The 23,166-nt window shown below is 34.9% G+C and overlaps 4 protein-coding genes and 1 non-coding gene across 13 annotated transcripts in view; 4 read left to right on the forward strand and 1 right to left on the reverse strand.

Moving 5' to 3' along the window:
- Nucleotides 1-5,069, forward strand: part of sgsm1a (small G protein signaling modulator 1a) — a 44,630-nt gene extending 39,561 nt beyond the window's left edge. For all 8 annotated transcript variants that reach the window (XM_067407546.1, XM_067407550.1, XM_067407553.1 and 5 more), the window contains 6 exons: nt 42-166; nt 1,174-1,256; nt 1,372-1,481; nt 1,581-1,677; nt 2,132-2,299; nt 3,328-5,069. In XM_067407546.1, coding sequence (XP_067263647.1) covers nt 42-166; nt 1,174-1,256; nt 1,372-1,481; nt 1,581-1,677; nt 2,132-2,299; nt 3,328-3,416 — 672 coding nt within the window. In that variant the 3' untranslated portion in view covers nt 3,417-5,069. The remainder of the gene's footprint in view (nt 1-41; nt 167-1,173; nt 1,257-1,371; nt 1,482-1,580; nt 1,678-2,131; nt 2,300-3,327) is intronic.
- Nucleotides 5,070-8,451: 3,382 nt separating this feature from the next.
- trnak-uuu (transfer RNA lysine (anticodon UUU)) lies at nt 8,452-8,524 on the reverse strand. The gene has a single exon. It is a non-coding gene; the product is annotated as a tRNA-Lys (tRNA).
- An 81-nt stretch (nt 8,525-8,605) lies between these two features.
- Nucleotides 8,606-16,662, forward strand: gatc (glutamyl-tRNA amidotransferase subunit C). The gene is made up of 5 exons (XM_067406852.1): nt 8,606-8,899; nt 9,046-9,096; nt 15,257-15,426; nt 15,717-15,820; nt 16,057-16,662. Exons 1-5 carry the CDS (start codon nt 8,732-8,734, stop codon nt 16,116-16,118), a joined length of 555 nt encoding a protein of 184 aa, XP_067262953.1. The 5' UTR covers nt 8,606-8,731; the 3' UTR covers nt 16,119-16,662.
- A 53-nt stretch (nt 16,663-16,715) lies between these two features.
- Nucleotides 16,716-23,166, forward strand: part of LOC137034175 (uncharacterized) — a 7,405-nt gene continuing 954 nt past the window's right edge. Inside the window, exons 1-2 of one of the 2 annotated variants that reach the window (XM_067406850.1) lie at nt 16,716-17,717; nt 22,364-23,166. The exon at nt 22,364-23,166 is cut by the window's right edge and continues 954 nt beyond it. In XM_067406850.1, the coding sequence (XP_067262951.1) occupies nt 17,582-17,717; nt 22,364-22,839 (612 nt within the window). In that variant the 5' untranslated portion in view covers nt 16,716-17,581 and the 3' untranslated portion in view covers nt 22,840-23,166. Of the gene's footprint in view, nt 17,718-22,101; nt 22,262-22,363 lie in introns of those variants that run through there. The other variant, XM_067406851.1, reaches the window with a different exon arrangement.
- Nucleotides 17,605-18,992, forward strand: LOC137034177 (uncharacterized). The gene is made up of 2 exons (XM_067406854.1): nt 17,605-17,717; nt 17,838-18,992. Exon 2 carries the CDS (start codon nt 17,841-17,843, stop codon nt 18,315-18,317), a length of 477 nt encoding a protein of 158 aa, XP_067262955.1. The 5' UTR covers nt 17,605-17,717; nt 17,838-17,840; the 3' UTR covers nt 18,318-18,992.

Consider the following 23,166-nt stretch of genomic DNA (forward strand, 5'->3'; position numbering starts at 1 on the left):
AAATACTCATGATCTAAATCTTTTTGCCTTTGTAATTGCAGCAAGAGCTTTTGGACATGTATACTCTAAATCTGCATCGCATAGATAAAGATGTTCAGCGCTGTGACCGAAATTACTGGTATTTCACACCTGCTAACTTGGAGAAACTGCGCAACATCATGTGCAGGTAACAAAATCTTTCCTTCATTGGCCTTCACTGCTTGTGAATGATGCCTCAAATCATGTGCCTTGTTGAGAAGTCTGCTATTACTTTTCTAAGAACGAATGCACACTATATTAACTTTTTTTTTTTTTTTTTGTTTATCAACTGAACTGTTCAAACTGTTCAAAGAAGTATCTTCTTGCTCATCAAGTATTTGATTAAAAATATAGTAATATTGTGAAATATTACAATTTAAAATGACTGTTTCCAAACATATTTTAAGATGTCATTTATAGACTACATCTGTGTGTAGTGTGAATGCTCAAACCTGTTAACATGGGCACTGATACCTGATATATTTACTGTTATGTTTGATCAATTTAATGTGTTCTTGTTAAATAAAAGTATTAACTTCTTTCAAAAACAAAAAATCATACTGACCCCAAGTATATTGGCTGTTATTTAACTGTTCATGCTAATTTCCACTATTTTTAAATATTAGATCACCTTAGCCATCACCTAATGCTCAACTTAAATTAATCTTTAATAACATTAATCAATTAATAAATAAATAAAGGCAATTCTTAGCCATTCTCTAAATGAATATCCATTTTTGTACTATTATAATATTGTGATGCCTAAAATCACTTCGTAGTTCACACGTTTGTGATAAAATAAGACCTATTGTATATCGTTCATTGTATTGGCCAATATTTTAATATTGTTTAATTTAATATTCTTTATTTTGTTGTTAGATTATGATTTTTACCTGGCAGATGGTAACACATACAGAAAAACACAGACAGACTTACATTAAGTCATATCTAGGGCCAGAATATTATAGACACTTAAAGTTGGGCTGTTTGACTTTGGCCATTAAGCAACCACTCAGAAAACCTTAGAAACCATCTAGAAACACCCTAGCAACCACCAAAAAGACCTCGGCAACTGCATGGCAAAGCACTAAAACCACTCAGAACATCTGGTGTTGTTATGTAGCTCAAATATCCCTGTATTGTCCTTTTCTACAGTTACATCTGGCAGCACCTTGAAATCGGATATGTCCAGGGCATGTGTGACCTGCTCGCTCCCTTGCTAGTTATTCTAGATGATGGTGAGTCTGTCTTCACCATCTACGTGTTTTTGAGTTCATGTCACTGTTTAAAAAAGACCAAATGATTACAAGTATGTTTAGCTTTTCTCATATCTGTTTTCTTTGAATCTTTCAGAGGCCATGGCTTTCAGTTGTTTCACTGAACTAATGAAAAGGATGAATCAAAATTTTCCTCATGGAGGTGCGATGGACACCCACTTTGCCAACATGAGATCTCTGATCCAGGTCAAATGTCTGCTATAGACACATTTGTTAGAAAAAATGCCTTTAAATGTAAAATGTGGATGTTCATTTTTTGCCATTTTCCTCTTTGTGTGTAAATAGATTTTAGATGCAGAGCTGTTTGAGCTAATGCATCAGAATGGAGATTACACCCACTTCTACTTCTGCTATCGCTGGTTTCTTCTTGACTTTAAAAGAGGTAATGATGTCCTTCACATAGATGGAAAGAAGAATTTTTTTTTTTTTTTTTTTTTTTTTGAGAACTAGCATACAATAAATACAAAATTTTAACTTAATCTTTTCTATTAGTTCTCCTCTGCAATGAGATGAAGCCATATTTTGCTTAAAGTTTTGAAATTAATCTCCTAATTAGCAATTGCAATGCAATCTTGTTGATTGTGACTCAGTAATTTAAAACATATTACATTAAAATTAGGCCAAGTACAAGGCTCTACTCACATTACCATGTGCTTTATCTGAGAAACATTTATTAAAGGCCAATCATATTAAAAACTAGAATAATGAGATTCTGCCCATTCTGCCTTTCAAACCAATTCAGAAATGACAGCGGAGATTAAGTTATACTGAAACATGAACAATAGGCCTATTAAATACTACAGATACTGCCTAACATATGGATTTCAAATCTTCAGAGTTGGTGTATGATGATGTGTTTGCTGTTTGGGAGGTCATCTGGGCTGCTAAGTGTGTCTCCTCCAGCCATTTTGTGCTCTTCATTGCTCTTGCATTGGTGGAAATCTACAGAGACATCATCCTAGAGAACAATATGGACTTCACAGACATCATCAAGTTTTTCAATGGTAAATATTTATTCATTATATACCCTGTTACAGTAACATGTCTCAGTGTCAAGAACCTCTTTTTATGAGGACCATTTAAAATGTTACCAGTTTAAAATATATATATATCTGTGTTTAGATATATATCAATTTATTTGTCAGTTTTATATATATATATATATATATATATATATAATATATTGACATTTAAATTTATTTAAAATAATTGTATTAATGTTAAATTGTAGATAAATGTAGAAATCAATAATAAATTGATCAATAATTTAAAATGTCACTTTTTTTATATACATTTACATTTTTTTTTATTTCCAGTTGTTTAAAATGATGTATGAATGTATTATCTATTGTTACATGTAACTACGTTTTAAACATTAAAATAAAATAAATGGCTTTAAATATCTATTTATTTCTCCATTTAAAAAGTAATTTATTTACATTTTTATTTAGTGTTATTTTTAGGTACTCTTGGATGTACCCACAATTGTAATTGATATATGGAGAAATTGCTTTATAGTTATTTGTTTGATCATTGTAGCAACTCATAATGTAATGACTGCACAAAATGTAGTATTACATTATTATTGTAATAAAATGTTCCTAATTTAATTTTCTCAAAATATAATAATGTCTTGAGCTCTTAATGTAATAACTGTTTTTACATTATGAGAAATATATATTACATATATTACATTGTCATAATTGTAATAAAACATAAAAAATTGGTATTCCCTTACAGTACATTTTTAAAAATCTAAATCAAGTCTTAAACTAACTGAAACGCAACAGATTTAAATATTCATGCAATTATTTAAAATTTGTTATATTTTAAAAGCTGTTACAATTATGACAATGACAAATTTAAAAAATAATGATGTAACATGTATTACATTATGTGCAGTTATTACATTGAGTTGCTACAATAATTTTAGAACATCTATATTATTATTCAGTTGAATAGGCAGGTAATTTGAATAATTGCAGTCATATCCCTTAATGTTGTCTCTTTTTTTTTTTTTTTTTTTTTTCAGAAATGGCTGAGCATCACAATATCAAACAGATTCTGACTCAGGCTCGAGACCTGGTGTGCAAAGTGCAGACACTTATAGAGAACAAGTAATTCTGAAACCTCTCACCTCTCTTGTTACTCGTGTTCACAATGTATCCCATCAGCCCTTGCTACTAAACAACAAGGAATATTTGGCCAAAGCTTAATGAGCTTCAAGTGTATAGGTAGCATAACATTTCTGATGCCAAACATCTTGATCTACCTGAAATCAGTCAGTGTGCAATTTTCTTTTAATGGAGTCATCTGGCTCTTAAATCAGGTTTTACTAAACATCATAGTACATCAGATTTCATAAGTAGATGCTGCTAATGAGTGGTCATTCACTGTATGACATGGAATTTTGTCCTGTTTACAATGCAGACAGGATTACCAAGCATTGGTGACTTGTAAGCTGTATTCCACAACCTAGTGTGCTGCCTTGCTGTCTACTGCCTACATAAACTGAATCTTATAAATGACTGATCGGTTTACAACTTGATTTCAATAGAATTTGGTGTTGTATGTTGCTAAACTAACACATAGCACACACAAATTCTGGATAAAATAGTGCATTTTAATCAGATTTAACTTTTTATTGATACTTTTGAGTGAAAATAAGCATTTATAAATATTATTCTCACATTTTCCACCATGTTTTTAGTTTTTTACTCTATCATGTTGCAATGCATTCTGGGATTGCCTTCTCCATGCATGTGATGCTGCCTTAGAATTTGACCAAAAGAACGTATCTTAGAAGGCAGCATAATGTTGCAGAGATGTGCCTATGATGCCTTAAAATGCTGCCTATGTAGGCAGCTCACTAGGTTTTAAAACAGCAACAGAAGTTCAGGTCAGGTGCATTTTACTTCTAAGAGGCGGTCACACTAGATGTCGCGATCCATTCATCTTCATTTTTGTGCATACGAAAGTCACAGAGCAGATGCACACAAACTATCATTCAGAAGTTTGTTCTCTCTGATTTTTTTTTTTTTTTTTTATGTTTTTGAAAGAAAACTCTTATGCTCACCAAAGCTGCATTTATTTGATCAATAATACAGTAAAAAACATAATATTGTGAAATATTACAATTTAAAATAATTTTCTATTTAAATATATTGTAAAATGTAATTTAATCCTGTGATGGCAAAGCTAAATTTTCAGCATCATTACTCCAGTATTTATTGTCACATGATCCTTAAGAAATCAATCTAATATGCTGATTTTTTTTTTTTTTTTTTTTTTTTTTCAGGATTCGAGTAGAACGTTCAAAATAACAGCATTTATTTGAAACAGAAATCTTTTGTAACATTATAAATGTCTTTGCTGTCACGTTTGATCAATTTAATGTATCCTTGCTGAATAAAAGTATTAATTTCTTTTAAAAACATCTTACCTGCCACAAAACTTCAATGATAATGTACATTCATAGAAATTCCATCTTGTGCTGAAATGAAATAGATAAGCTGCTTTGTTTGTATTGCCGTGGAAAACTGTAATAGATATTTATAGAGTAGATGTATATTTAAATTTGATTTATTATTTATTAAAAACAGAAGCCCTAGAGCATTATCTATTCAGATATTTGTCGTGACAATCTGAAATATTTCTGGTATTTTTGCATGCTTAAAATTCAGTGTGACCGCCCTCTTAAAGGGATAGTTGACCCAAAAATGATTTAATCCCATGTTGTTCCAAACCTGTATGAGTTTTAGATATTTCAAAGAATGCCGGTAACCAGACCGCTGACGGCACCCATTGATTTACATAGTATTTTTTTTTTCTGGCTATGGAAGTCAGTGGGTGCCATCAGCTGTCTGGTTACCGGCATTCTTGGAAATATCTTATTTTGTGGTTAAGCAAGTGATGACAACGTTTTCATTTTTGGGTGAATTGTCCCTTTAATGCTCCTGTAGACCTGCACACTTCATTATTATTCTGTATTCTGATGTGCCACTTTTAATAGGCTATCCAGATTTTCCTGTGTACAACTGTAGCAGTAGGGGGCGCTGTGCTTTCAGTCAGCTGACCTTTCGCATGTGTTTCTGTAACCTGCTTATTTCCAAGTCAGTGTCTTTACTGTGAGTTGTTTCACTAATCAGATCAGGTTATTGTATCACAAGGTATATTGTTGGACAATACCAAGGAATGCCTCTAGGTATTAGATTTAGTACAGAAAAAAAACATGTCCGTTAATAGTTTGTGTATTCCTTCACTTTGTGTTATAGAATTGATTAATGAATTGTGTTTTTCATCCAGTTTACGTAATGTTTGAGTCAGTACTGTGTTTCAGTGCGTTGGTGTCAGTCACCTTATGAAAATATGACATTAGGATTTATTTTTCAGATTTGATGTTTGTGCCATGAAAGCCCATTTGTCACCTAAGAAAAAAAAAATCATGCTTTGGTAAATCATACTTATCACATACTAAGGTTTTGATGAAATTGACTTTATACTCAATTATTGACTTTTCATCTCATAAATATGACTAATTATGATTTACCAAGCATGATTTTTTTTTTTTTTTTATGTGGCAGAAATGGGCTTCCATAGTGTGTGTGGGTGTGGGTGTGTGTGTGCTTGTGTACCAGGACAACTCCCAATCACTACCGCAAGGCCTTGTCTGCTTGATGTATTCTTGCTGTTTGTGGACTGTACAGACAAATACATGCTATATTTATTATATAGAGAGAATCTATATTATTAACTTTGGTGTCATTGGCTACATGGTTTTCAGAATGGACACTAATATCCACAAAAAGAAATGAATATCATCAGTGCTCTTTATTTATTTTATTTATTTTTCCATTATGGAATTGATTGTTGTATAAAATGTACATTGTTGCTTCATCCTCCAAACACACACTGTGTTATAGCTCTTATAAAATCTTGTAATCACAATGAAGTATTGATCCTGTGATCAAACCAGGTCAGCTACGGGTCTGAAAGCTGTGGTAAATCAGGTATATCCACAATGAGGTGCAACCAGAATGTGTATCAAATCACAAGTATATTTTTTTTCCACATATCTGATGGGTAACATAAAGTTTAAAATGACTATTTAGGCAAGAAACAAATCAAAATCAAAAGTGTATTCCAGACAACTATGAACACTATGAATTAGCATCTAGATAATTTTTATTCGATATGAGCAGGTGTTAATCATTATCCTGCATTGCATCTTGCTGGTTCCTTCATGTGCAAAATATATTCTAAAAGGAGTAAAAAGTAATATATAATTTGATGTTATACATTTATTTAAATCTGAATGTATGCATTTTGTTTTTTATGTGAATGTTCCTGCTACACTGTGGTCAATTACTACAAAAAGTGTTACATTCTAAATATATATTAAATGGTAAATGTACTTGTTTAAAAAACAAAATAAAATGGAATTGTTCTTATTTTTCCAACAAATCTAATCATATTTCTGCTTCTGTATGCAATGATTGTGTGTGTGTTTGTGTGTGTTTGTTTTATTTTTTTTTAATTAAAATTATTAGAATTTATTTTAATATACAAATATATATTTGTCTTTTTTTTTTAAAGGACATCAATGTTCAAATATAGAAATATTAGAAACTATGCGCACATTAATAGTGTGTGCATCTATGATATATAAACATGGAAAATTATAAAAAGAACCACCCACATAATAATAATAATAATAATAATATAATAATAATAAATAGATAAATAATAATAGTAGTAAACACACAAAGGTAGAAACATTGAGTATATATAATATAAGCAATAAGGTAGGCTACTCAAGGCTGAACTTTACCACACAATAAAAATATTAAAGCCAAAAATATGTATCAATTAATTTTTATGAATTAATCTTTAACCAAAAGGCGTCCTTCCACCGGAAAAAGTCCCTGACTGTGAACAGCAACAGAAGTTACATTGTTACGCCATTGGATGGAGGCAAAGACTGTCTTTATGAGTGTGTCAGTCAGTAGCGAAGACTTTTACATTGAAAAGACTGAATTGTTGTGAACACGGAACACGATGATACTGATAAAACTGATAAATGTTTTGACTAGCGCTGTCAGTCACGGGAAAAACCCTAACTCGTTCAGCACTCGTTAGTGAGGTCTGATCGCGCTCTGACAGCGGCAGTGATGTCTCGCGCATATACTTCAATGAGAGTGAGACATCACTGCCGCTGTCAGAGCGCGATCAGACCTCACGAATCGAGTGATGAATGCAGTTGGACATAGTGGTGTATTAGAAGTAAAAAATGATATAAATACTGTTCGGTTTCTCAGACAAACGGATCGTTTTGTGTCTTAGGACATAAATGTGTCGTCACGAGCCGCAGGGTTTAATTTGGACTTGTCTATGCAAGTTTTATTTACTCTTATAGTATTATTTGACTGACGGCAACGGTTGGAGTTAAAAATCATCATTTGTGTTCTACTGAAGAAATAAAGTCACCTACATCTTGGATGCCCTGGGGGTAAGCAGATAAACATAAAATTTTCATTTTTGGGTGAACTATCCCTTTAACTGTTAAAAGGACAAGATAATACATCGGACATTTAAACATGTTTTGTGATGAACATAGGACTGACCTGAAGGAAAATGCTAAATCTGACTGCAAGTAATAAATTCGCTCACTCGATCTTTTTCTCACAATACTCTTCTACATAATACAGTAAGCTTCAATGAACAATATCAATTGAGAACAAACAGTTTACAGTCTATGGGCGGGATACACCCATAGACTGTAAAAAATAGATACACCTGAGATGACAAAGAGCCCGCCTCCTCGGCGACTGCAAGCGTGATTGGTCGAAGAACTCTGACAAAGATGAAGCCCGAGAATGCCATTCGCTCAGTAAAGATGGAGTAGCTCGCGCTGATTGGTCATCGCAATTTATTTAAAAATATATATTTGTGATTTTAAAATATTTGTTTTTAAAATGAACAAATTTATAATTAGGTTGAGTATGGTTGACCATTGGCTGCTTAACAACTTGTGTGCATCCCCACATCACATTCTCGAATATATAATACAATATTATTCGTTCATTATAGACAATATCTTCTGCCTTGCATTGTTTGTATGTTCTTACTTTTCAAAATGGCAAATTAAAAATTTGTTCGCCCGAACAGGGACTTGAACCCTGGACCCTCAGATTAAAAGTCTGATGCTCTACCGACTGAGCTATCCGGGCTCTTACGGTCTCCCAAACACACCTCCTCTGAAAAGATATGTCACGAACTTTAAAAACTGCGACTACCGGAAATGTAGATTTTTTTTTTTTTTTTGTGGTAGGACGTCTGTAGTTAGGAGTACATAGGAATACAAACATCCATATAAACGCATTTTAACTGACCTAATGCGCACAACAACGTGACCGTTTTAGGAACGTGATTTTAACATGTTCTGTAAATGTGCAGCACGAGCTTCTAGGGTGCTGCGGCCTGCGCATCCTCGGTGTGGAGTATTGAAGCTGTCTGCTCTAAGCGCCACTGTATCGCCCAGCAGAACGTCCTGGTCCCGATGGATATTAAAACGGGAATCAAGTAACTCTGCCTGGGATTCCAAGGTAAAACGCAATTCATTTGCAGACCGTTGTGTTGTGATGACTAAATGTTTAAGATATAAATTAACCCACTGATACGTGAACAGATTGCTTTTAAACATATTATCCAATACGTATATAAATATTCCGCACCCTATTCTACTCTTCAGGTTCCTCAGGTACCCTCATGGGAGCCCATAAATGAAAATCAACTTCCACCGGTAATGCCTTTTTTTTGCACACACGTTTTATGCTGCAACTTATGTTTTATTCTCCACACATACAGTAGGCTGGCTAGCGGACAGGGGGTTAAGATGTGCATCCCTACAATTTTTGCCACGTGACCAAATATTTCACCTAGTTGACAAAACTAAGCACCACTGGCGCATGATAACAGAAGCCCTCATGATGAAGATATATCTAGCTTTACTTTACTTTGACGTTTTCTGTAAATTGTTTCTTGAACCTCACAGTAGAGGGCAGCAGAATAACGCAATCTGAGCAGCAATCAGCGTCACATTTAAATTTATGTGAAAAACTTTTGCTTGAATGGCGATGATTGTTGTTATTGTAATACAATATGTTAGGGTACTGAGATATTATATCTCAGTACCCTAACATATTGTATTCTCAGTGAGGTATTAATCCTATGATCCTATGAATCCTATTAATCAAACCAGTACATCTACGGGTCTGAAACCTGTGGTTGATCAGGTACATTACAATATTTAAGTAATTTCACTTATCTGATCTGTAACTTATTAAGTTACTAAAAGTTATTAAGGCAAGTTAAAATCAAAAGTGTATTCCAGGGTACCTCGACTATGAATCAGCATTTAATTTCTATACTTTATCTGATCTGGTATGAGCAAGTGTTAATCATTGCTCTGTATTTTATCCTTTTGATTTCTTCATGTGCAAAATATATTCTAAAAGGAGTACAAATTATTTTTTAATCTGTAGCTGTGTTGTTATACATTTATTTAAATCTGAAAGTATGCATTTTTTATGCGAATGCTTTTGCTACAATTACTACAAAAATATTAAATTCTATTGATATATTAAATGGTAAATATACTTGGCCAAAATAGGCTGAACATAATTATGCAAATGTAGTAAGAATATTATTTCTTTATTATAAAAGCATTTACAGCGTGATGCAAATTTTTTTTAATTTTTTGAGTAATAAAAATAATTCTTCTTTGTATTTGAAGGATATATATATATATATATATATTAGTGGTGGGCATAGATTAATTTTTTTTTTAATCTAGATTAAAATGGCTCATTTGAATTCTGCCGAAGACATTCAGAATATGTGAGATACCCAAATTGTCCCTGCGTCCCAATGTCCATACTATCCATTAGTGTTGTCACGATACCAAAATTTTGACTTCGATACGATACCCAACTTCAGTATCACGATACCGATACTTAAACGATACTATGGCAAAAACCTAAAACAGTAGGAAAAGTAAATAAATAACATATGACAGAACTGTGGCTAGCATTTTTATTGGCCACAATTTTGATGTTGGTAAATTACATTTTATATGATTAAAGCTGACTTTCTTATGCTTAAATTACTTTGAGTCATTTTACTTGATTTAGAAGATTTAAAACACTTTCAAACTTTTAAATGCAGACTGACCACCCAAATCAAGATTACATTTTATATCAGCTGGTATGTACAGGTGGGCAAGAGGTGGACAATATGAGCATGAGCTAGTATGAGAACAAGTTATTTGTGTTATGCTATATAAAAGAACAAAGAAGCAAATTACAAAAACAGTAGTAAATTAAAAATAATCTTTTTTCAGATACACTAGGTTTATTTAACATATTTAACAGGTTTTGTTGTTTGATTAACATTAATGATGGACAGGCCTATTTAATTGGGCTGCTGAATGCATGGACGTAACTGACAAATATCCAGTTATTACCCACCTGTTTACGTCCACTTAAGCCATAACCGACTGTATTCACGCGAGATACTCCACATGATGGACATTTAGACATCTGTGTGCACGTGTATTTGACTATTCAGACGCGTGGAAAACTGATCGCGCGCGCGACAGACAGAGAGAGAGAGAGAGCGAGAGAGAGCGCACGCGAGAGAGCGCTTCTGTTGTGTGTCATTCAGCGCAATTCCGCCTATCCCTCCTTCACTAACTGCATGTAAATAACGAATTGTGTGATTGGATTGTAATTTTGTGCTACGACGATCTTCAACGACCATTTGGCTGTAAACTTAAATTATATTCAACTCGCCAAAGTGGCTAGTGGGAGTGGCTGTCATCAAGCCCTGCATGTAAGTGTTTTGACAGTGAGAATATTGATTACTGTAAATAATTAGAGCAATGTTATTAAAGCATAAATTGGTTTAATATAATTGTATAGTCCCTTCACATATTTGTTTTTTAAAATTAATTTTATTTTAGCAACCAGATATCACTTATTAGACTCAATAATACACCTCTTTGCGGATGTCTGCTTGCATGAGTAATATAAATAACACTCATTTAATTTTTGAGAGCATAAACATAACGCTGGTATCACATTCACTAACCTGTCGCTCTTTAAATTCTCTGTACAAATCGGGATGTTTGGCAAGTTGGATGCTCCCTTCGCTTGCGTTATTTTGTAACGTATTTTGCAGACGGGCTTTGTGGTGTCCGTGGGCTTGCCCTGACTGTCGGCAATGCAAGCAAAATAATGCCATATTTTGCTTTGTGCATCTGCCGTTGCGCAGTTGACAGGAATAAACACGCACTCAATGTGCCTCAGAAGCAGCGCGCTGCACACACTGCTCCCTGCTGTCGCACATTAGGAAATACAGCTGGCACTCAAAGTACCGGTACTAATAAAATGAAGAACCGTACCGTTTCTAAAAGCAGGGTATCGCGATACCTTTCTAGTACCGGTATATCGTGCAACACTACTATCCATCCTAAATAGTATGTGAGATTAAAATAAGTGTGTCCCAAAGCATAGTATGTTGAAAAGAGAGTATGCCAAAAGTCCCTGGATGGTCTACTATTTCCGGTAGATTGTCCAAGTGTGGATATTGCCCACAACCCATTGCGCTCTGGATGAGGATTCAGTTCAGAACTACAAACACGAGTAAAACTTGTTAAAAACTACAAAACATGGCGAATATGCACGATCGACGCTGAGAGGTTGTTTGAGTGAATAATAGTGACAATCAGTTCAAACTGATAGAAAATATTTATTTTAATGTTATATGTGTTGTTTTTCATCTGCCAATGTGGACTTTTATAAAGATATGATTGGCCATTAACTTTTAAAGGAACACTCCACTTTTTTTGAAAATAGGCTCATTTTCCAACTCCCCTAGAGTTAAACAGTTGAGTTTTACCGTTTTTGAATCCATTCAGCCGATCTCCGGTTCTGGCGGTACCACTTTTAGCATAGCTTAGCACAGTTCATTGAATCTGATTAGACCGTTAGCATCGCGCTTAAAAATGACCAAAGAGTTTTGATATTTTTCCTATTTAAAACTTGACTCTTCTGTAGTTAAATCGTGTACTAAGACCGACAGAAAATGAAAAGTTGCGATTTTCTAGGCTGATATGGCTAGGAACTATACTCTCATTCAGGCGTAATAATCAAGGAACTTTGCTGCCGTTCCATGGCTGCAGCAGTGCAATGATATTACGCAGCGCCTGTGATCCCCTGCTTGCACAGGGAACGTGCCTTGCAACCATGGAGACGTTTGTGAGAGACGCTGCGTAATATCATTTCACTGCTGCAGCCATGGAACGGCAGCAAAGTTCCTTGATTATTACGCCGGAATGAGAGTATAGTTCCTAGCCATATCAGCCTAGAAAATCACAACTTTTCATTTTCTGTCGGTCTTAGTACACGATTTAACTACAGAAGAGTCAAGTTTTAAATAGGAAAAATATCAAAACTCTTTGGTCATTTTTAAGCGCGATGCTAACGGTCTAATCAGATTCAATGAACTATGCTAAGCTATGCTAAAAGTGGTACCGCCAGAACCGGAGATCGGCTGAATGGATTCGAAAATGGTAAAACTCAAATGTTTAACTCTAGGGGAGTTGGAAAATGAGCCTATTTTCAAAAAAAGTGGAGTGTTCCTTTAAATGCATCATTATGCATTAATATGAGGAGAGTTCTCCACACGAAAGACTCGCGACTGCAGATCAACGTGCTGCATTTCTTTCCGACACAGTAGGAAATTAGCTAAATGAAATGTGGAGGATGCATCATGATTAGTGATGTGTCGTTCTTGAACGATTCGTTCATTTTGAATGAATCTTTAATGTGACTCGGGAAGAACGAGTCGTCTCGGGGGGTGATTCGTTCAGTCGCGCATGTGCAATATTCTACAGGTTCTGTACTGCTAGAAGTAGTTCACCTGATGATTCAATTGATTAGTTCTTTTTATGAGTCTTTCGGGTTTTTGAGTCGTTCCTTAATCACGTGACATACCCATACACTATGCTGTGTGACCCAAGCACATTATAAATAACTCTCCAGTTTTGTTTGAGTTTGTGTTACAACTGTTAAAGCTGAAGTTATCATAACCTTGATGTTTTAAACTAACATTAATAATTCAAATTCAAAATGTTATTTGCTTTTAATTTGTCATTATGTCCTTTTTGAGCAATCTTCTTATATTAGACCAATATGTCAAGTCTGCCTAGGAAAAGCAATTATTATAACAGCAAACTCAAAATTGGAGTAAAAATGAACAAACTAGGCTATAAATACTTTGTATTGTAGGCTTGGATTATTATATTATTATATAGCCTAGTGTTTATTTACAGATAGACAGTCAAAAATATAAATTAATCAATACTTTATTTATAACAGGGCTTTATTTATTTATAATAACACACCACAGATCCTCAAGAAACAGTAACAAAAACAGTGACAGAAATGTCAGAAATAGCGTATGGGTCTGTTACGTGATTAAGGAACGAATCAAAACCCGAAAGACTCATGAAGAGAACTAATCAATTCTCTTTCCGGCTCAGAATGCATTGGCTTAGTGTATGGGTCTGTCACGTGTTTAAGGAACGACTCAAAAACCCGAAAGACTCATGAAGAGAACTAATCAATTCTCTTACCGGCTCAGACTGCATTGGTTTAGCATGGGACTGCCTGTCACGTCATTAAGGAATGACTTAAACCTGAAGACTTGTCAGACAAGAGGTGAGGTGAGCTTAATCAGCTTGTCATAAACTGAAGACCCAGGTAATGAATTAATCATTTCTGAATCAGCATTGTAGTTTTGTATTGTTTGTAGTAGGATCAACGTTTGCATAAGTAGTAGATGTGTTGGGGAAGTAACACGTAACATTTTAATTACATTTTGCTAAAATGAACGAAATGACTCGAAAAAAGATTCGTTCATTTTGTTGAACGAGACTCAAAAGTCCGAGTCAGTAAAATGATCCGAACTTCCCATCACTAATCATGATTGACAGGCCAGTTTACGGTGACTGGATGCGACAGAGAGAAAAGACGCAATTGTATGACGTGATAGTATGTCCCAAAGCTTGTCTACTCTTTTGCTACACACTCATAATTAAGTACTTTTTGTTCACAGAAAGAGTACATACTTTTAGTAGTCGAATTGGGACGCAGCAAATGACTAAAAGTAATCCGTCATTTTATCCGACAAAGCAGATAGGAGTTAGAAGATTAACCTCGGTGGAGTTAAACTTGAAAAATTGTGTATATAGACATCTTTCCGCGTTTGAAACAACATTGATTCTCATGTTCATTCATGTTTATTTGATGCTATAAAATGGACTCGTAGTAAGAGATGATCGGTTTACGAGCCTCTTGAGCTGAGGCGCTACAGCAATCTGTCACGACCATGGTCACGACACATTAAAGAGCCACAAAACGGTTTTTATTGTTTGAAATTCTTAAAAAAAAAAAAAACTACACAGTTTTAAAGTTGGGACTTTGTTAAATATCATAAGTAACCTGCTCTGTCTTGTCTGTCGACGTGTTGTCAGTGTCCTCTTGTCCCCTCCGTGATGCATGTATCACTGTGTGTGTCGTGGTCGTGACAGCGCCATGGTTTGTTGGACAAAGTAACAGTAACTAAGGGGGGGCGGGTCTTTGCAAAGGGTCAGTTCGGCTAGGTATACATCCGCGCTAAAATATCAAGGTGAAAGTCATCATAACTTGCGTAGTATAGACCCAGCTCTCAACCGAACTTTGAGAATAGATTAACGGCGATATTTTTCTTATCGCCCGATAAGAGTCTCACGTTAACGCCGATAACGGCCCACCACTAATATATATGTATATATAATATTTTTTTATTATTATTGAGAATTGATTTTATTTTCCTTAAGTAAGTAGTTTTCTTTGCAGGCAACAAGAGTTTCACCAGACTTAGTGGACAAGTTGGAGAGATTAGCCCTTGTTGACTTCGGCAGCAAAGAAGGGGTGGACTGTCTGGAGAAAGCGATTCGATTTGCTGATCAGCTTTATGTCATCAATACTGATGGTGTAGATCCAATGGATTCAGTTCTAGAGGACAGGTATTCAGTGAAGCTCAGATCAAATCATAAAAAGTTACACAACTGACAGTTTACTAGTTGTTCTCGCTATACAACCTCTGGTCAGTTTTGACAGTTGAAATAACACAAGATCTTTTTTGTTGGTGTTTTCTTTGGTTGTCTGATAATATTGTTTAATATGTCAATGCGAAGTGATGCTAACAGCCCTGATCTCCACAGCCACTCCAAGTATGTTTGCTCATAGTACAGTGTCAACATTTCACCATTTTATAGAAGCTAAACTTTTCTTTTGAACTTCATGTTGTGCACAGAGACCTGTATTTGAGAGCTGATACTGTAACAGAGGGTGAATGTGCAGAGGAGTTGCTCCAGCTGGCCAAAAACACAGTTGAGGAGTATTTTGTTGCACCTCCAGGTAAAAAAAAAAAAGCTATTCTGACATTTTGTATTTAATGAATTAACCAGAGATCGAAGAAATGGGGCTTTTAGAAACTTAAGCCTGAGCTTTGATTCACTGTTTCAGTTTCTGTTTGTCCATCTGGTTAGAACAAAGATGTCTTAGAAAGAAATAATAATAAGCAATAAAGTTAACCAAGCAATTGAATCTGTGTACTACTCAGGAATAATCAATCTTTCTTTTTTTTAATATAGGTAACATCCCACTACCAAAGAGAGAAGATAGATCTGCTATGCTTAAACACGCTGAATTTTGACTGAAATGTAACACTGGCTCTGAATTTGTGTTATAATAAATATTTATTTTATATATCAATTGTGCTGTGTCTAGAGTGTGGTAATGTTCCAAACTTTTTAACAATGCCTTTATAAAGATAGAAAAACACAACAACAAAAACAAATAGAAATTATTTAAAGGTGCCATAGAATGGAAATTTGAATTTACCTCGGCATAGTTGAATAACAAGATTTCAGTACATGGAAATTACGTAACAGTCGGGATCATTAATATGTACGCCCCCAATATTTGCATATGCCAGCTCATGGTCAAGGCATTAGACAAGGGCAGCCAGTATTAACATCTGGATCTGTGCACAGCTGAATCATCAGACTAGGTAAGCAAGTAAGAACAATAGCGAAAAATGGCAGATGGAGCAATAATAACTGACATGATCCATGATATCATGATATTTTTGGTGATATTTGTAAATTGTCTTTCTAAATGTTTCGTTAGCATGTTGTTAATGTACTATTAAATGTGGTTAAAGTTACCATCTTTTATTACTGTATTCACAGAGACAAGAGCCATCGTTATTTTCATTTTTTAAACACTTGCAGTCTGTATAATTCATAAACACAACTTCATTCTTTATCTCTCCAACAGTGTGTAATGTTAGCTTTAGCCACAGAGCACCATCAAACTCATTCAGAATCAAATGTAAACATCCAAATAAATACTATACTCACATGATCTGATGCATGCATGATGAACATTTTGTAAAGATCAATTTTGAGGGTTATATCAGCTGTGTAAACTGTGTTTATGCTGTTTAAGGCAGTCACGAGCTCGGGGGTTGGGTAAGCATGAGGATTTAAAGGGGCAGCAACCTGAATCTGTGCATTTTTAATTATGCCCCAAAATAGGCAGTTAAAAAAAAAAATATTAAAAAAAATCGATGGGTTATTTTGAGCTGAAACTTCACAGACAAATTCAGGGGACATCTTAGACTTATATTACATCTTGTGAAAACGTGTTCTATGGCACCTTTAAATAAAGTAAGGAACCAACAAGAAGGGCATATTACAGAGATTATCGGATAATCATAATTTGATTAACGAAGCAAATGTGAATGCAATAAAACTATAAGACAGAAGAGAATAATCAGAAAACATTTTATTAGATGTTTAGTTAATATCTGCTGAGAATGTTGGATTTGTTTTGCTTTATTTGCCTTTACATCACGTGATCGTGGGAAATTCCGTCATTCTAATGATCCCTCATGTTGAATACGTTTATTGTTTGTCTAATGTAGTCTATATAAATGACATTGGGAATTATTGGCGTATATATACGATTTGTTGTTACTGAACAGGAATGTGCTGTTGATTAATCAGATAGCTGCGCTGGACGACCTGTCGATACGTCAGTGATTAAGTGAGAATGGAAACAGAAAGTGACTGAGTAAGTTTATCGAAAACGAAAGAGGCGGGGCTTGAGTCGATGCTTTATACTATAAATATTCACGCCTCTGCTCACTGTGACAGAGACACACTAGTTGATTTCTGTGTGACTTACTACAAGACTTATTCAAGAAAGCATTTCAGCGAAAGCCGTAGTATTTGCACAACCCAGCTCGGTAAGCATTGCCTATTATATATTATATATTGGACATTAATATTAACGCTAATCTCCAGTTTTAAATATGTATGTTGAAGTTGTAATTGTTCTAATTCTTTAATATTTTATCTCATGTCAGGCAATGGAACTGAAAATAAAACTAATGGGTGGAGATGTGAGGTCGCTGGAGGTGAGAGATAATGCCACAGTTGGTGAACTCAAGCAGCTCATTTCTCATCTCTTCAATGTGCCTCCGAACAGCAAACAGAAGCTTTCTAGCGAAAACGGTCACCGTATCAGCCTTGATGATGACTCCAGAAGCCTCAGCACTTACGGTTTGTGCTCAGGCTCAGTGGTGATGCTGCTCATCTCAAAACCTGGACCTTTCCAAGTGTTCGTCAAGAACGAGAAGGGCCAGACCAAAACTTTTGATGTTGATGTCAATGAGACCGTAGATCAGCTCCAGACTAAGATCTTCCAGAAAGAGAGAGTCCCCAAGGATCAGCAGCGACTTATTTACAATGGCATAGAACTCCAGGAGGCTGGCAAGAAGTTGCAAGACTACGGCATCACACGTGAAAGCACCATTCACATGGCTTTCCGTCTTCGAGGTGGTTAATTGAGAAGATCAGCGCGACCAGGACTCATTATTGGTCCAACTATTTATTAATGACTAAACGATAAACATGCCAAATATATATATTTTAAAAAGTCCTACTGAAAGACACTTTTATAGGTCTCTGTCTATATTATTTATATAAATGTACCTATAGGTTTTTATTTATAGTTACATTATTTATATAAATTTACCTATAGGTTTTTATTTATACATTTATATTGTTTATATAAATTTACCTATAGGTCTAATATATCTGAGATTAAAATATTTAGGCCTGGTAGGACAGGATTTAGGTTAAGGCAAGATTATAGGCTTTAGTTCAATTAGGACATTTAAGTATCTTTTATAAACTTGTCGTAGAAAAAAAAAACATTACTGGTGTGCATCTTGAGACAAAATGAAATATTTTAAGATGCTTCTTAAAATATTTTTTTAAAACAGTTAACAGTTAAAACAGCTAAAACATGCATTTTAGTCTGGGACTAGCTTAAGCCTTAAGCATGGGGGATCGTTTAGATTGTGATTTAATGTATTCATCATGTAATTGAATAAACTGATAAAATATGGAATAAGCATAATCCTTTCTCATAATGTTCCAGTTTAATGTTCCAACAAATGTGCTGGCTACCCTTTGTTGTTAATGTTATGCATTATATTTTTTGTTAATAAAATATAAATACCAGTCCTTGTGCTTTTTTATCAACTTAGTATGGAGGAACTGGTAAACACAAAACAGCAGTACTAATAATTTCAAACAAACATTTTTATATTATGAATCACTGGATGTGAAATATCATATTGTATATGAATACAGTAGTCTAGGTATTTCCATTTTGAAATGAATAGGAGCTGATCATAAATGTGTTCATTAATTTTCTTTTTATTTGATCAAAATTATGACATTACATTATCACTTTCCATAAAACCATCTGACCTCCTCAGACCATAACTCAATACTTCATATAGTAAAACCTATTTCAATCCTCATATGGTCTTTGGGGTCCTCATTCCTCAAACTCCTGTTCATTTCTGCTTACTGATATGGTTATATTTACATTTTAATAATTTCTTATTGTAAAGTTAGTGATTTTTTACATTTGGTTTATTGAAATGATTCAATTGTGAATACAATCTGACTCTTACATTTTTTTGGTTGCATTTTATTTATATTTTTGCAAATTGTGGTAAAAACAGACACTTCAATACACCTCAAAAAACAACACCAAATTCTAACCTTTCACAAAAATACCGATTTTAATGTATTTTATAATATTTAAATATATATTTACAAAATATGCATAAAAAGGTTGTGATATGAGCAGTTGGCCACATCCAGAAAAATGAATGGATCTCTATGGGTCTCGGTATGGTCATTACACTTGATTTTAGGTTTTCTTCTAAGCAGCAGGTGGCAGAATTCTGCCTCTAACAACTAGATCAATATCCAGAAACAACTCATATTTAATTTAGGTAGTACGGAGCCCCTAAAGGGACATGGTGGTAGAAAAAAAAATGGGAAGGAAGGAAATTTTACGTGGTGGTGGAAAAAAATTTGGGATGGGAAGAATTTTTTTTTTTTTTAATATTTTGCGTTCCCTCGCAAAGATTGCGTTCCCTCGCAAAGATGTTTTGCGTTCCCTCGCAAAGTTATAATCGTTCCCTTGCTGTGAGCTCGGACGAACACTTCCTCTTTAATGTCCCGCTGGCTGGCAGTAGTGTTTCAGTCAGTAACATACGTTAATAATGCACACAATGCGCGGCTCATAGAGTTTGAACTTGACTCAAAAATGAAGAAATGCAGTCAGTGCTTATGTCAAGCAGTTCAGTTGGCAATATATACACAGATTCGAGCTTCCCGGATTAATAACTCGTGTGCTAAACGTTATTAAAACACAAATGCAGCTACTTCCAATCATAGTAACCTAGACAACAAGCTACAACAACCCAATTTTGAGCAGGCAGCGGAGATACACGCCTTAAGGGACCGTCTGAAAAGTGCAAAACCCGAAACCCTTTTGCTCATTTTATATTACGAAAAATACTCAGTAACGTCACTGTAACACACTGTACTGTCACCGAATTCAGTTCATACATCACTGCCCTCCTGCTGGTTATAGGTACACTTAGTTTGGCAAGTAGCACATAAAGGCCTTCTTTACACAAATGATGTTGGTACACAGCTTACATTCTTACAACAGCTTTTGCATGATAATTGCTTACTGGATTTGATGGCATTACAATTTATTTAATATTTTTACCAATAACAGTGTAGTTATTATTATTTTATTTTATTTAATAATTATAATCATAAACGTTATGCTTTAAAAAAGAAAAATTAAACTAAGTGTTGGGTTTTGCACTTTTCAGACGGTCCCTTCAGGCGTGTATCTCCGCTGCCTGCTCATAGAGACATTTATTATAAAGCACATTTGAGGAAAATTGGGTTGTTGTAGCTTGTTGTCTAGGTTACTATGATTGGAAGTAGCTGCATTTGTGTTTTAACAACATTTAGCTAACGAGTTATTAATCCGGGAAGCTCGAATCTGTGAATATATTGCCAACTGAACTGCTTGACATAAGCACTGACTGCATTTCTTCATTTTTGCGTCCAAGTTCAAACTCTATGAGCCGCGCATTTACCACCACGTAAAATTTCCTTCCTTCCCATTTTTTTTTTTACCACCATGTCCCTTTAGGGGCTCCGTAATACGTAATGATCGTAATCAAAGTACGTTTTCAGAAAGATTTAATATTTCATGCAAGCTAATGATAGTTTAATCATTTTGTGGTAGATAGGTAAAAAGTACCACATATCCGCCAAAACAGCATAGGCCTATGTGTAGTTGAGAAGTAAATAATTTATGTATAATTCATTTTTTTTTTAAATTATATTTTTAATATAAAATCGCCCTGTAAATGTGTGGGGTCCGAATGTACCCCAAATAATACCATGTGTAGAGGGAAATGAGGAGCGTGTAAGAAAAACAGCATTATAAATAATTATCTTTTAAAGTATCACTAATTTGTCATGACAGAAAGATGTTTTTAGGGTCTCACAGCTGTCACTTCTGTGTCAGGTAGCCTATTAATAAACACTTATAAAACCAGGATGTCATTTCAATGTCATGTATAGGCTACCTGTTGAACAATGCATCCAAAATAATTGATAAACTAAATACTTCAGTTTTGTAGCAATGTATCTGTTTTGACGTCAAAAGCATCTTAAGAACATTTAGAGAAAAGCTTATCCCAGGCAATAAACACAAGCAGCATTATAAATAGTCTATATAAACAACATTGTTATCTAGAATAACAGGCCTGTTATGCCTTACATGCAGTGTAAGGTGTATTTGCTTTCTGTATGACGTGCTTCACTTACCTGGATTACCTCGATCACGTGATTATGTGGAACGCCTTCTCATTCCAATGATTTGTTTTCCTGTTATGTCTAAATGAAACTCTCAGGTGACTTTTTAAAAACTGTTGCATATGTTTATGAAACATGGTAGTAAACAACACACTATTGTTATTGATCACATTAAACAAATAGGCCTATTCCCAGAAAACAGAACCGTTTCCTTATAACTTTTCCACAATGCTGAGGTTGCATGGATGTTTTTGTAATAACCTAAAAAGAACCTATAGCATACAGAACGTTCTCAAATTGTTATTTTTAGATTTTATTTTATAAACATAACCTGATTTCTCAGGACATACATCAGTGATTAAGTGAGAATGGAAACAGAAAGTGACTGAGAAAGTTTTCAGAAACGAAACAATACTTTGAGGCGGGGCTTGAGTTGATGCTTTATACTATAAATATTCACGCCTCTGCTCACTGTGACAGAGACACACTAGTTTATTTCTGTGTGACTTACTACAAGACTTATTCAAGAAAGCATTTCAGCGAAAGCCGTAGCAGCCTATTTGCACAACCCAGCTCGGTAAGCATAGCCTATTATGAAAATACTGGACATTATCGCTAATCTCCAGTTTTAAACATGTTGTGGTTGTTCTAATGCTTTTATATTTTATCTCATTTCAAGCAATGGAACTGAAAATAAAACTAATGGGTGGAGATGTGAGGTCGCTGGAGGTGAGAGATAATGCCACAGTTGGTGAACTCAAGCAGCTCATTTCTCATCTCTTCAATGTGCCTCCGAACAGCAAACAGAAGCTTTCTAGCGAAAACGGTCACCGTATCAGCCTTGATGATGACTCCAGAAGCCTCAGCACTTACGGTTTGTGCTCAGGCTCAGTGGTGATACTACTCATCCCAAAACCTGGACCTTTCCAAGTGTTCGTCAAGAACGTGAATGGCCAAACCAAAACCTATGATGTTGATGTCAATGAGACCGTAGATCAGCTCCAGACTAAGATCTTCCAGAAAGAGAGAGTCCCCAAGGATCAGCAGTGTCTGACTTGCAACACCAAACAACTAGAGGCTGGCAAGAAGTTGCAAGACTACGGCATCACACCTGGAAGCACCATTTTCATGACTCTTCGTCTCCGAGGTGGTTAATGGAGGAGATCAGCGTGACCAGGATTCATTAATGATCCAACTATTTATTAATGACTAAACATGCCAAAATATAATAGTCCTGAAAGACCCTTTTTAGTCGCTCTCTAGATAAGATGATCTCTAAATGTTTTTGGCCTAACATGTCTGGTGGGTATTCCAGAAAACAAGGTTAACTTACCGTCATATACCCTGAACTCTCGGCTGATTAACCCAATTGCTTACTCGAGCTATGCTGGTTCCAAAAACGCATCCAGGAATAAGTTCAGCTAACCCAGAGTTTGTTCCCGGTTAACACACAAGACATTCTCAACACAACAGAGAGCGATG

Source organism: Chanodichthys erythropterus, chromosome 13 (genome assembly GCF_024489055.1).
Source record: "Chanodichthys erythropterus isolate Z2021 chromosome 13, ASM2448905v1, whole genome shotgun sequence".
In the NCBI taxonomy this organism is placed as follows: Eukaryota; Metazoa; Chordata; class Actinopteri; order Cypriniformes; family Xenocyprididae; genus Chanodichthys; species Chanodichthys erythropterus.

What these genes read in the sequence shown, in the direction of transcription:
- gatc (XM_067406852.1), top strand. Translation starts at nt 8,732, where the DNA reads ATGTTCTGTAAATGTGCAGCACGAGCTTCTAGGGTGCTGCGGCCTGCG. An exon ending in GATTCAGTTCTAGAGGACAG is followed by an intron (nt 15,427 to 15,716) that starts GTATTCAGTGAA and finishes TGTTGTGCACAG; the next exon opens with AGACCTGTATTTGAGAGCTG. An exon ending in GTATTTTGTTGCACCTCCAG is followed by an intron (nt 15,821 to 16,056) that starts GTAAAAAAAAAA and finishes TTTTTAATATAG; the next exon opens with GTAACATCCCACTACCAAAG.
- LOC137034177 (XM_067406854.1), top strand. Translation starts at nt 17,841, where the DNA reads ATGGAACTGAAAATAAAACTAATGGGTGGAGATGTGAGGTCGCTGGAG.